This window comes from Hypanus sabinus, chromosome 7 (assembly GCF_030144855.1).
Source record: "Hypanus sabinus isolate sHypSab1 chromosome 7, sHypSab1.hap1, whole genome shotgun sequence".
Taxonomy (NCBI): domain Eukaryota; kingdom Metazoa; phylum Chordata; class Chondrichthyes; order Myliobatiformes; family Dasyatidae; genus Hypanus; species Hypanus sabinus.
This window is the reverse complement of record NC_082712.1, coordinates 46261909-46274920: the sequence shown is the minus strand read 5'-3', so window position 1 is coordinate 46274920 and position 13012 is coordinate 46261909. Positions and strand designations below refer to the sequence as shown.

At 38.3% G+C, this 13012-nt stretch overlaps 1 protein-coding gene across 7 annotated transcripts in view; it reads left to right on the top strand.

Moving 5' to 3' along the window:
- The window catches only part of adgrl3.1 (adhesion G protein-coupled receptor L3.1), a 573597-nt gene that overhangs the window by 242559 nt on the left and 318026 nt on the right, over positions 1 to 13012 (top strand). For all 7 annotated transcript variants that reach the window (XM_059974620.1, XM_059974623.1, XM_059974622.1 and 4 more), the window contains one exon: positions 4472 to 4685. In XM_059974620.1, coding sequence (XP_059830603.1) covers positions 4472 to 4685 — 214 coding nt within the window. The remainder of the gene's footprint in view (positions 1 to 4471; positions 4686 to 13012) is intronic.

Below are 13012 nucleotides of genomic sequence, written 5' to 3'. Positions count from 1 at the left end.
TAATTCTTTTTTTTATTAATGATACATTACACTGCTGCATAACTTACTAGTTGCCTTGTTTAATAATTTAGCAGTCTGTAATATATCCAAAAGAGTCAGGAACATGATACTCTGTTAAATATTTAGACAGAGGAAATGCCATTTTTATGAGATAAAGTGCATTCTATTGAAGACTGATGCCCAGGTTTTGGCTGCTCATGAGAATGAGAACACAATTTACATCTTCTGCTGGATTGGTAATGAACAAATTACCAAGATAAGGGATTGATTTCAAATGACAATTAACCATCTTGTTTGTTTGATGCTACAGTGTCTTTGATCTTGCTGAAAGAATGCTGCTCATTATTTAAACGTGACCAGTAGAAAGCAGATTGAATTATTTTATTACCTCAAATTAAAGACAGCCTGCAGAAATCAGAGTTAGTAAAAATGAAATAATATAAATCATTTGGATGTGTTATGATGGGCAGCAGAAAGGATGGTTTATAAGTGGGGGAAAAAATCCTTATCTTTGTCCTTCATGGTGTTATTAAAGATGTATGTAAAATCACGAGTGGCATAGACAAGATGAATAGTCACTCTTTTTCCAAGGATAGGGGAGTCTAAAACTAGAGGGCAAACAAAGGTTTATGGTGAGAGCGAAGAAATTTAAAAAGAATCTGAAGGTCAAGTTCTTCACACAGAGGATGGTGGAATGAGCCATCGGAGAAAGTGGTGGGCATGGATACAGTAACAGAGATTTGGACAGGTATGTAGATAGGGAAAAAAATTAGAGGGATATGGGACTAGCTGATATAGGCATCTAGGTCAGCATGAGTGAGTGGACTAAAGGGCCTTTTTCTCTGCTGTATAACTCTGCGACTCTATTGCATAAAATAGCCATATATCAATAAGTATTTCATTAGCTCTGAGTTTTATGAAGTTTTAAAAACTTGAGCAAGTTATTATAAATGCAAATCTTTCCTTTGCATAGGGAGTGAGTTTGTTTATCTCTGAGACAAACCTTTCAGATGTCTTATGAAACACATGCTTCAATAAGGCGCTCATTAGCTTTGCATTCTTGTGTGTTCCACAATACCATTCACTTTTGGCTTGAAATTAATGGTTGAAGTTATTTCTGAAATGGTGTACAGAAACCAAATAACATGGGAAACTGGTACAGATGAACAAAGTTGAACAAGTTTTTGGTTTAAAAAAACACACTTCATTTTGCCATGTTCTGTATTTTGCCAAAGTTGGATATTACTGTGGGTTTTGTATCCTTTGACTTGAAAGTGGAAGCTGATTGGGGCAGAGAGACAAATAATTCCTGAGTGGGTAGGGCAACCAACAGGATTTTTGATTAATGACATTACAGGTTTAAGAATAGAGTGGATTAATTGAATGTCAATCAAGCAAGGAGAACAAAACAAGGAAGGAAAGAAGAGTGAGTTATTACTTAAAGGTTCTTAAAGAAAACTTCAATCACAAGTGATGCCTGCAACACTGGACGTAAATTCATATCCAGTAAGAATCATCGTGGTGTCAAAAGTATACCTTGGTGCCAGGACTTTCAGTGAAGTATTTGGGTTATATCTATCATGGTGTTGTGTGATCTATGTATTGGAGTGGTGAAGCAGACACTAGATGTCATTTTAGCAAAACAGACACTGAAGCAATATGACATGGACACATTGGATGTTTATAACTAATTCTCTCCTGAAGATATCGCAAACACCACTATCCTTGATTTTGATTTGACAGTAAAGTCAGACGTAGATTGTTTGTGCTCAGATAAACCATGTGTTCCACTGACTCAGTTTCAATCCTGGATATTAAGTAAAATAGAAGTCTGTACACTGAGATGTGTTGTTTGCACCCCAGGATTTGTAATAGATTTTCTGTATTAACTATATCAAGAGATACACTGATTTATCACATGGGTTAAATTATTTGATATACCCTGCTAATGTCTTGCACAGGTCTTTACATATGTGCTCAAATCCACACCCAGGATACACCAGTGTTGTTCATACGTTCTCGCAAATAACTATGGTTCAGACTCTCGGAAACCCGATATCTTGACACTTCTTCCAGGACTCATTCACATTCTGTTCTAATTTCTTATGCAGTTAAAGAAGAGTTTTCCCTTTGCTGCCAATTAGCATTTGTTTTTGTCACATGAAGTACAGCCCACAGCTTTTGATAAAAAAAAGTCCTCTGATCCCTTCTTCGGCAATGATCTATGTTAAAGAAGAATTTTGATGGGTAATGTGTTACTTATCACAGTGGCTAAACAAGGTGCATTTAAACAGGGTTCTGCATATAAAGTTAAATGAATGTAGGAACAATCCCCATATTATGTGGTATTCTGGTCTCCTTTTCCAACAAAAAAATATGCTTAGCATCAGCAGAGCATAGCAAAGATTCAGCAGTCTGAATCGGAATGTTAGATTTGTTCTGTGAGCAGAGGCCAAGTAGACTGGGCCTGTATTCTCTCACATTTAAGAGAGTGAGGAAATCTCAATCTTACGGGGCTCGACAGGCTGGAAAAACAGAAGTACGAGGTAGAGTCTTAGAATAAGGCTGGGCTGCTAAGAATTGAGATGAGATGTTCCTTCACTCAAAGAGTGGTGAATCAAAGGAACAAGAAGGCTGTTGTGCTTCAGTTCAGTGAAACCAGTAGTAAATACATTTCTGAATATTAAAGAAATCAAATGGTATAAAGCAGTGAAAGGAGCAGTACAACAGCTGTAAAGTTGATGAATGGCAAAGTCATCTCAGAGAGCCAGATGACCTCCAACTGCTCCTAATCCTTGTGTTCTGATGTAATAGGTGATTCAGTTCAATTGCTGCTGACTAACTGAACTATAATGGAATCCTTTTAAAGTTGGTCAACCAAAAACAGTGAAATCATGTTGTCCATTCTAGCACTTGATGTCCATCTCCATAATGTCATTTATATGCCTGCAACTTGTTTCCAAGATCTTTTCTCAATTAAGATCTTGTTTCAGTCCTCGATCATTGGCTCATAGAAATTAGTTGGCCACGAATATATGAACCTTTACCCCAATTAATCAAGTGCAGCTTGTTTCTGTAAACATTAGGGCTGAAGGCAATTTGTAGAAAGCCTTGAAGTATTTCTTCTTGAACATAATACTGTGTGATCATTAAAGCCATGTAATTAAGATATTCTGTTAGCGTGCTGCTGCCTAATGAGAATTTGTTTCTCACTTACCTGGGTAAAACTCTGACTTTGCATTTAGTAATCCAGTTGTATGTTGGTCTTAGCCATACAAGCGGATTTTGAAACGGTTGTTGCTGCAATATCACAGACAGTATGCTTGATTCGTTGATGAGTCTTGAAAGAATCGTTTCTCTGCAGCGGATCAAACATGCATTTCAAAAATAAGTGCTTTTATTCAAATGAATTTCTCACAAGAATCATATAATGTTGCTTTCCACATGATGCTATTTCATGATTGTATTTGCTGTTGTCTGCTTGAGGCTCAGATGGGACATTGATTGTAATTGTAACCAAATCTGTTGGAAGGGGAATGGATGTGTTGAGGCTGGGGATCTGTTTATACCCTGAATGAATTTACTGTCTGTTGTCTTAAAACTGGAGTAAACTATTTTATCTTGCCATGGGTCTTTTTAATATGCCATTTATTGTTACCAAATGATGTTAATCCAAATGCAAAACACTGAAGTTCCTAGAAATCTCAGATATAATTGAAAATTTTTGAAATCTTCATATGGGTCAAATAGTAAGCCAGGGGAAAGAAACATAATTAAAGTTTTATGTTTATAATTTTACATCCAAATTGTCCAAGGGTGTTGAGAAAGCAAAATTGCAAGGGAAGAGGATGGGAGGAAGGTGGCAGGAGTGAGTGAGTCAGAGAAGAGGTGATGGAACACAAAAGGTAGTGGTAACAATAAGAATAAACATGCTCCACCCTCCTGGAACTTTGATAGATCTCCCTTTGTTCACACCCACCATCCCTTCAGCCTTCTAATTCAATGGATCATCTCCCACTCCCCATCTTTGCATTTCCACACTCTTTTCTACCTTCCTAACTCCCTTCAGGATCTCGAGACTTTGCCTTGCTTTATTGTTGTATTTATTCTTAATTATCTTCACACAGGTCCCAAGCCCTCAGCTTTAAGCTTTCCAGGTACCACACCCAGTTCATCGATTTCAGATAATGATTTGCTGCTCACACGTTTACACCTATCTTGCAGTTTCCTTTTTTTTCGTGTGTTTTTTTTTTCCTTATTAAATTAAGTTAAAATATTGGAAGTGTTCCAACACACTCAAAATACTGGAGGAGCTCTGTGGGTCAGGCAACACCTGTGGAGGAAAATGAACAGTTGACTTTTTGGACTGAGACCCCTCATCCTTCTGTATTTTGTGTGTGCTAGTCCAGATTCCAGCATCTGCAGACTCAATAGCATCTCAAACTAACTTTTCTTCTGTTTCACTTTACAGCCTTTAACCGAGCTCCTGTCCCAATGGCTGTGGTGAGAAGGGAGCTGTCCTGTGAGAGTTATCCAATTGAACTTCGCTGTCCTGGAACCGATGTTATTATGATTGAAAGTGCTAATTATGGAAGAACTGATGATAAAATCTGCGATGCAGATCAAGCCCAGATGGAAAATATTCAATGCTTCTTACCAGATGCCTATAAGATAATGTCACAGAGGTAAGTTTGATGCTTGTGCCTGGTTTTTACAATTGGCTATTATGTTCATTCATCTAATGGCAAACTTGTTATATGGGTAACAAGCTTGCAACAATAGTCCTACACTGTGGTTTGCCTGAGATAAGTAATGATTACTTCTTTACATTCTTTCTACCAGCCAGTAAATCACAACCAGATTTGTGTTCAAGGGATAGCAGTAAAGAGACCTGAATACTGACAATTATAAAGACAGAATATAACAGCTGTAAAGCCTGTTTGTTCTGGAAGCACCACACCAGAAAAATACAACATTGTCATTTCTTATTAATTTCCATCATACTTTTAGTCTATTAAACAATATAATCTGATGGAAGCCAATAGTTTCTTTAGCCAAACATCCTCCTACATTTGACTTGTTTTATTTGGAATTTCGGGCAGGCGGGGCTTGTCAGCCTTGGACAGCAGCCCACCCAGAAGAAGGAAAACTCTTACTTTCAACCTCCGCTGCCTTGCAGCCATACCCACCCAAGGAAAAGGCTTTGGGAGTAAACTGGAGGAACAAATCCGGTGCCGGGGTCCCTAAGGCAGTTTGATGTTGTTTACAATTTCACTCTGGCAAGCTCTGCAACAACACTGGTGCCAAGATGTATTGGCACTTGCCCTTCCCTTGGACTGCATCAGTGATATGGAGAGAGGGAAACCACTGCATGGGCAACAGCCAGTTCTTCAAATCTTCCCGCCTGGGTTGCGCCTTGTAGAGGACACAGTCCAACAGTCCCTCAATCCCCTGGGACCAACAGCTTCCTGCTACCACCACTACTATCTGGAATTGAAATGATCATCCTTTCTTTCCATAAATCAGAAACTCATTCCAACAGTTATTTGTTTAAATGAAATTATGCTTGTTTGATTTTATGCTCTCGTCTGTTCTGAGGGTTGAAGGCTACATTTTCAATTCAAAACCAGGTTGACAGTGAGGAAAAACACCATCTTTCATGGGTGCATTTATAGTTTCTGTAAATAGAGTGGCTTACGTAGTCTTTTGCTGAAGTGCAAAAGATTTCATTATCGCTGTCGTATGTCTGGTATGTTTTGAAATCTGCTGTAATTTAGTTCATCCAGTTTAGGTTCTGGTTGGTGGCAGTGGTTTCTGAATGCCAAAATTGCACTCGTGCTGGGGCTGGATATTGCCTCGTACTTGTACTGCACAAAATTGACTTATCAGCCAGAGTGTTGACTTGGTCTTTTTTTTATTATGAGTTAGAAATAGAAATAATTATGCAGTCATCCCCACCTTTGAATTTAGGTTAGCAGTGAAATTGTTGGATCCAGGGAATACCCTGGAAACTTAACTGCCCAGTTCAGTAATGAACTTTTAAACTATTAAACTATGTTGGAAACAAAATGACCTGGAGAAATTAAAAGTCATGGGGAATTGGCATCGAAAAAATTATGTCATGCTGACATGTCATTGTAAATGTTGTAACATACAAGAAAAATCAACTTGTGTTGTGAGTGCTTCCATTTTTAAGTATCAGAAATAAAGTATTATCTAGTTACCAGATCACCATCCATATTGTTAACGTCAGTGTGCCCTATTACACTCAGTTGTGCAGTTTAAAACATGAAATTGTTCTTTTGTTAGTCAGTTTGCTATTTAAAGAATGGAATAAACATTCTGGTTTTGTTACTTAACATTTAAAATCCATGAGGCACACAGGAAGATCTTTGTCTCTTTTGGTCCCAGAGTATCTAATCTCAGGACCTTCCAGTGTTGCTTGCTTTCTTCCAAACACTAGCTTTTCAAAGAAGTGACTGAATAGCCTAATTTTCTTGAAAAATATTATAAAGATCCACAGTTTTATAGTTATTATTTCAACTTTAAGGATTGCGTCCTGTCACAAAAACTGAAGTGCTGGTCTTTGCTGAAGTTCTTTTTGTCTGGTTTCTGACTTTCAATGAATGGACCATAGTTGGGTGTCATTGTTTAATTCTTTGTAGAATCTGTTGATTGAAAGTACAATAATTTTGCTTTGAATGTATTGAACATTACAGTTTCTACAGCTTACCATTTCAAAGTGCTGCATTGTTAAATCATGAATTTTGTGACTTGGGTGTTTTATTATAGCACATTTTGAATGAACAATTGCAATACACAATGCAATTATTTTATCTTTTATTTCCCCCTCTGTAACTGGTCTTCTGCCAATTGAGTAGTTCAGTCCTGGACACAGAAGGTTTCTGATTTTTTTCATGGTCATTGCATAATTTCACTGCACATCTATTATTTGTGCTCACTCCCCTGTCACTTCAGCTATTTTTTTCAGTTGAAAACCCTTTGCGTATCCATTTAGGCGATTAGTCGCTGTAAATTCAGTGACAAGAGGTAATATTAAATTTTCAGATCAAGAGCTGGTTTTGACAGAGGAGCACTCAAATGTTGTAAACAGCTTTCAGTTCATACTTGAGGAAAATTTATTAACTGGAACCGTGGTATAATGAGAAAGATTTAAGTTTTGATGAGCTTGGTAGCTATAGTGACAATGTGGAATTAGGCTGACGCCCTGCTCTTTGCAGCCGAGCAGTTTATCAGAGCCTCTCCTGTAGTGCAAATGTGGAGTTTGTTAATTGATATTTATAAGGTCATGTGATGAGCTGTCATTTCCATTTCATTTGCACAGAGCTCAGCTTGCTTCATTGTAGTACATGTGTAATTGAACTGCTTCAAAAGGCAAAAGAAATGGCAGGCATCTGTCAAGTTGGCTTTCTTTTTCCATGTCTATTGCCCAAGGAACGAGTTTGTCGGAAGAAAAGTGGAACACTTTTAAACATATAGCATTCAATCTATGGTATGTTTCTTTTCCATGATAGTTCACCATCATTTAAATCAGTACTGGTTCAATTAGAGAGTCACTTTGTGAGGGTAATGGACATTGTATATGTTGGGGTAATGCTAAATTGTATAAAGGAGGTGACACATAAGGCAAAGTTTCATTTACACCCTGCTTCCAAATGTAAGGACTCTTCATCAGATCTTAGGGTCCCAGACCTTAAACATTAACTACTTCTCTTTCCACAGATGATCCCTGAGTGTGTCCAGCATTTTCTGTTTTTATTTCAGAATTCCAGCAACTGCAGATTTTTTCTTTGATTTCCAAATGGAGGGAAACTGGACTTTGCAGCTTTTAGGGGGAAAAAGAAAAAAAAAACTTGCATTTGCATTACTGGGAAAATGTATCACTAAAAATATTTCCAGATACTTTTCCTTACATGGAGAGTTCTTCACTCTGAACACAAGTTCACAGTATATCCACAATTCTTCCAGTCTGTATTTATGTATACAAGAGGGAACGTATCATAAATCTATAAATTGATACTTTTGTGTAACTTGAGTAAATGTATTTCAAGTTTCATACAGAACAAAACAGAAAATGACCTCCTGACATATTTTCCCGAATAGATTTATTAATGCATTCCCCTCTGTTAATAAAGGAGAACATTACTGCTGTTTTATGATGATACCTGGAGCGACTGCAACTCAAATATTGTCTGCCAATTTAATTTTTCTATTCAAAAGAGGATGTAATGCAAGCAAGGAAGTGTAATGGGGGTCACCAAATTTATTCCAAAATAATTGGGATTTGTCCTTTGAGAAATAACCTCAGCAGTTTTGCTTTGACTTTCTTGGAGTTAGAAGAATAGGAGGTGAACTTTTTGAAACAGGCAACTTTTTTTAACAGCTTCTTACATGGCAGATACAAGAACGGATGGCTCATCTGCGTGGTGTTGAGTGTCTGGGCCAATCGCAGAGTAAGCAGGTGCCCATTCAGGGCTGAGATGAGAAGGAACTTCCTCATCTGGAGCATGGTGATCTTTGGAAATCCCTGCCCACAGACTTTGTCAATGATTTGCTGCTGAATAAAGACAGAAACTGAAATAGTTGGTGAAATCCAAGTCATGTGTTGTCAGTGAAGGAAAGTATTGATGAGACGATAAGAGTCATGATCTTACAAAATGGCAGATTAGGTGACAGGAGTTTTAACTCACTTCTGTTTTATATTATGTAATTTTCTTCATCTGTTTCATCAGTAATGTAAGTGGAGTAACAGGTGACTCATTCAGACTTAAAACTATAAAATCATTGGAAGATAGAATTCAGAGTTCCAAGTAAATTTATTATCAATGTACATGTATATCTCAACATATTCCACCCTGAGATTCATTTTCTTACAGTCATTCACGGTAGAACAAAGAAATACAACAGAATCAATGAAAAACGACAAACAAACAATATGCAAATGAGAAACTGCAAATAGAATAAATAAAGAAATAATACTGAGAATGAGTTGTAGTGTCCTTGAAAGTGAGCACACAGGTTGTGGAATCAGCTGAGAGTTGAGGTGAGTGAAGATATCCACACTGGTTCAGGGGTCTGATGGTTGAGAGGTAATAACTGATCAAAAAGAAGCCATTCATTCTATCATACCTTTAGCACACAGAGCTTCATCCAGTTCTCTTTTGAATCTGTTTTTGCCATCCCTTTGAGCAATGGGTTCCTGACCCTAGCAAATTCAGATTCAGAATCAGGTTTGTTATCAACAACATGTGTCGTGAAATTTGTTAACTTAGCAGCAGCAGTTCAATACAATACATAATATAGAAGGAGAAAAAAATGAATTACAGTATTTGCATATTGAATAGATAAAATATCTTGTAAAAACATATAATACAAAAAAAGTGAGGTAGTGTTAACGGGTTCAATGTCCATTTGGGAATTGGATGGCAGAGGGGAAGAAGCTGTACCTGAATCGCTGAGTGTGTGCCTTCAGGCTTCTGTACCTCCTGCCTGATGGTAACAATGAGAAAAGTGCATGCCCTGGGTGCTGGAGGTCCTTAATAATGGACACTACCTTTCTGAGACACCACTCCTTGAAGATGTTCTGGGTACTTTGTAGGCTAGTACCCAAGATGGAGCCGACTAAATTTATGACCCTCTTACAGTCCTGTGCAATAGCACCCCCCACCCCCATGCCAGACAGTGATGCAGCCTGTCAGAATGCTCTCCATGATACACCTATAGAAGTTTTTGAGTGTATTTGTTGACATACCAAATCTCTTCAAACTACTAATGAAGTATAGTCACTGTCTTGCCTTCCCAATAGCTGCATTGATATGTTGGGACCAGGTTAGGTCCTCAGAGATCTTGGCATCCAGGAACTTGAAATTGCTCACTCTCTCCATTTCTGATCCATCTGTGAGGATTGGTATGTGTTCCTTCATCTTGCCCTTCCTGAAGTCTACAATCAGCTCTTTTTTTTGCTGATGTTGAGTGCAAGATTGTTGCTGTGACACCACTCCACTAGTTGGCATATCTCGCTTCAGTATGCCCTCTTGTCTCCATCTGAGATTCTACCAACAATGGTTGTATCAACAGCAAATTTATAGATGGTAGTTGAGCTATGCCTAGCCGCACAGTCATGGGTATAGAGAAAGTAGAGCAGTGGGTTAAACACACACCCCTGAGGTGCACCAGTGTTGTTAGTCAGTGAGGAGGAAATATTATTACCAATCTGCACAGATTGTAATCTTTTGGTTAGAAAGTCGAGGATCCAACTGCAGAGGAAGGTACAGAGGCCCAAGTTCTGTAACTTCTCAATCAGGATTGTGGGAATGATAGTGTTAAATGCTGAGCTATAGTCAATGGACAGCATCCTGACATAGGTGTTTGTGTTGTCCAGGTGGTCGAAAGCTGTGTGGAGAGCCATTGAGATTGTGTCTGCTGTTGATCTATTGTGGCTATAGGAAAACTGCAGTGGGTCCAAGGCCTTGCTGAGACAGGAGTTCAGTTTAGTCATGACCCACCTCTGAAAGCATTTCATCACTGTACATGTGAGTGCTACTGGCCAATAGTCATTAAGGCAATTCACATTATTCTTCTTAGGCACTGGTATAATTGTTGCCTTTTTGAAGCAAATGGGAATTCCCCCCCCCCCCCCCCCGTAACAGTGAGAGGTGAAAAAGTCCTTGACTACTCCCACCAGTTGGTTGGCACGAGTATTCAGAGCCTTACCGTGTTCTCCGGGGTGTTCCGCCTTGTGAGGGTTCACCCTCTTTAAAGACAGCTGAAAATTGATTTCAGAGACTCAGATCAGAGGGTCACCAGGTGCAGTAGGGATCTTCACAGCTGTAGTTATATTCTCCCTTTCAAGGTGGGTATAGAAGGTGTTGAGTTCATCTGGTAGTGAAGCATCGCTGCCATTCATGCTATTGGGTTTCACTTTGTAGGAAGTAATGTCTTGTAAACCTTGCTGGAGTTGTCGTACATCTCTACAAGTCATACCTGGCTTTCTGAGTTACCAGCCTTGAATGATGTACCTACTGGTTCATCCACAGCTGTTGGTTTGGGAATGTACAGCATGTCCTTGTAGGCACACACTCATCCACAGAGGTTTTACTGAAGTCAGTAACAACTGCAGCACGCTCAATTGTTGCATGTATTTGAATTAAAGTTTTTATTTTTTTCCAATCACTTCAGTTCCTTTTAGATATTAATCCCTCTGTTACTATATTGAGGTCATTCATAATTTTGAACATCTTCAGCAGCACTCCAGTTGGTCTTCTCAAGAACAATTCCATTTTTCCTGGTTAACATTTAACAGAATTCCTTCACCTCCACACATTACCTAGTAAATCTCTTTTGGACCTTCGACGTTTTTCTGTCTGTTTAGTGTGATGCCCACAACAGAATACAGCACTCAAACTGATTTGTAAGCAGTTCTTTGTGAACATCTGTCATAACTTATTTGATTTTTGTCCTATGTCTTAACAGAACCGATTATCAATTCCAACTTTCCACACAGTTTGTGCTTTTACTTGCCAAGTTTTTATTCATGCTTCTGTTGTGTTTTGCTGCCTCTCTTCTTAAGTTGTATCACTTTATTTATGTTGTCCTTTCTCATTCTTCCAAACAAATTCAGTCACTTCACATATTATGGTGTTTCATTACATTTGTTTTGTGTTATCTTTTTAATGGGTCTGTCGATGACCTGACTTCTTCAATGTTCGCCATTTACCTCATTTTGGCATTAACTGCAGCCTTTGATATCATGTCCTGGAAACTGAAGTCCAAGTCATCTAATTTTATGATGAGGATCAGTAGTTTGTGATCACTCATGATGAGAATTGTGTTCAGGTCTGAACACCGTGGAAGGAGGAACGGATGAAGGATGTCAACAACTTACTTTCTGATGCAGCTGTACCTGCTGAGTTCCCAACCTTTTTTATACCATGGACTGTTACCATTAGCCAACCCCAGTCTGGGAACTCCTGCTCTAGCAGACTGTTTGTTGTAAAAGGCTTAGCGTTTATTATCTAAGGTGGAGCTTCCATTTCCAGACTGTTGCCTATTCCTGTTCTATTTGTCTTTCATGCTGTAATTATATGTGATATGACACACCTCAGAGTATGGTTCTATTTCTGTGTGGCTGTAAGATTATCATGCTGAAATGCAAGAAAAATCAATTATACAATGACAGTCTATTGAAATCATATATGTAGATTTTAATTTGATTAATTTATTTAAAAATTGCATCAGTTATTACTCTTTAATATTTGGCAATAAAAATCTATTTATGTGACAGCTTTATTTTGTACAGGGGCTGTGTATGTATGTAAAGTAGCTGATTATAGTGATATAAGCTGAAAATTATGATCCAGTTGTTATTTTTAGCATAAACAGTACCTTTTCTTGCTTGGGACCACGAGTGCAGGATTGAACCTTTCTGCTTGGAAAACCATGATTGAGAATGTAACTGACAATGTATAAAATCACTAGGGGCATAGAGCAGGTCACTGAATTATCTTTACCCCAGTGTTAGGGAATCAAGAACTAGAGGACATAAGTTTAAAGTCTGAGGGGAGAGATTTAATAGGAACATGCAGGGGGGCAGCTTCACAGATGGGAGAGTGTACCTTTATGAGGTGCTAGACGAAGTGGCTGAAGCAGGTAAATAAACAACATTGAAAGGTTACTTGGACAGATACACGTATTGGAAAGGTTTAGAGGAACATGCGCCAAATGCAGGTAACTGAGGCTAGCTTAAATGGGAGTCTTGGTTAACATGGTCCATTTCCTGACTCTATGACTAGTGACTGGGTTCATTATATTTCCCTGTAATTCTGGAAACCATCTGGAAAATTAAAAAAATCCATCAGCCTTTGAACTTCAACTAGTGATCAATCAGCGTTTGTGGATAAGTTTCAAATTTCTCCCAAACTTTGTTCATACCTGTGTGATCTAAAGTTGCTCTTAAAATGCCTGGCCCCAATTTTGAGACAATATTGCCCTT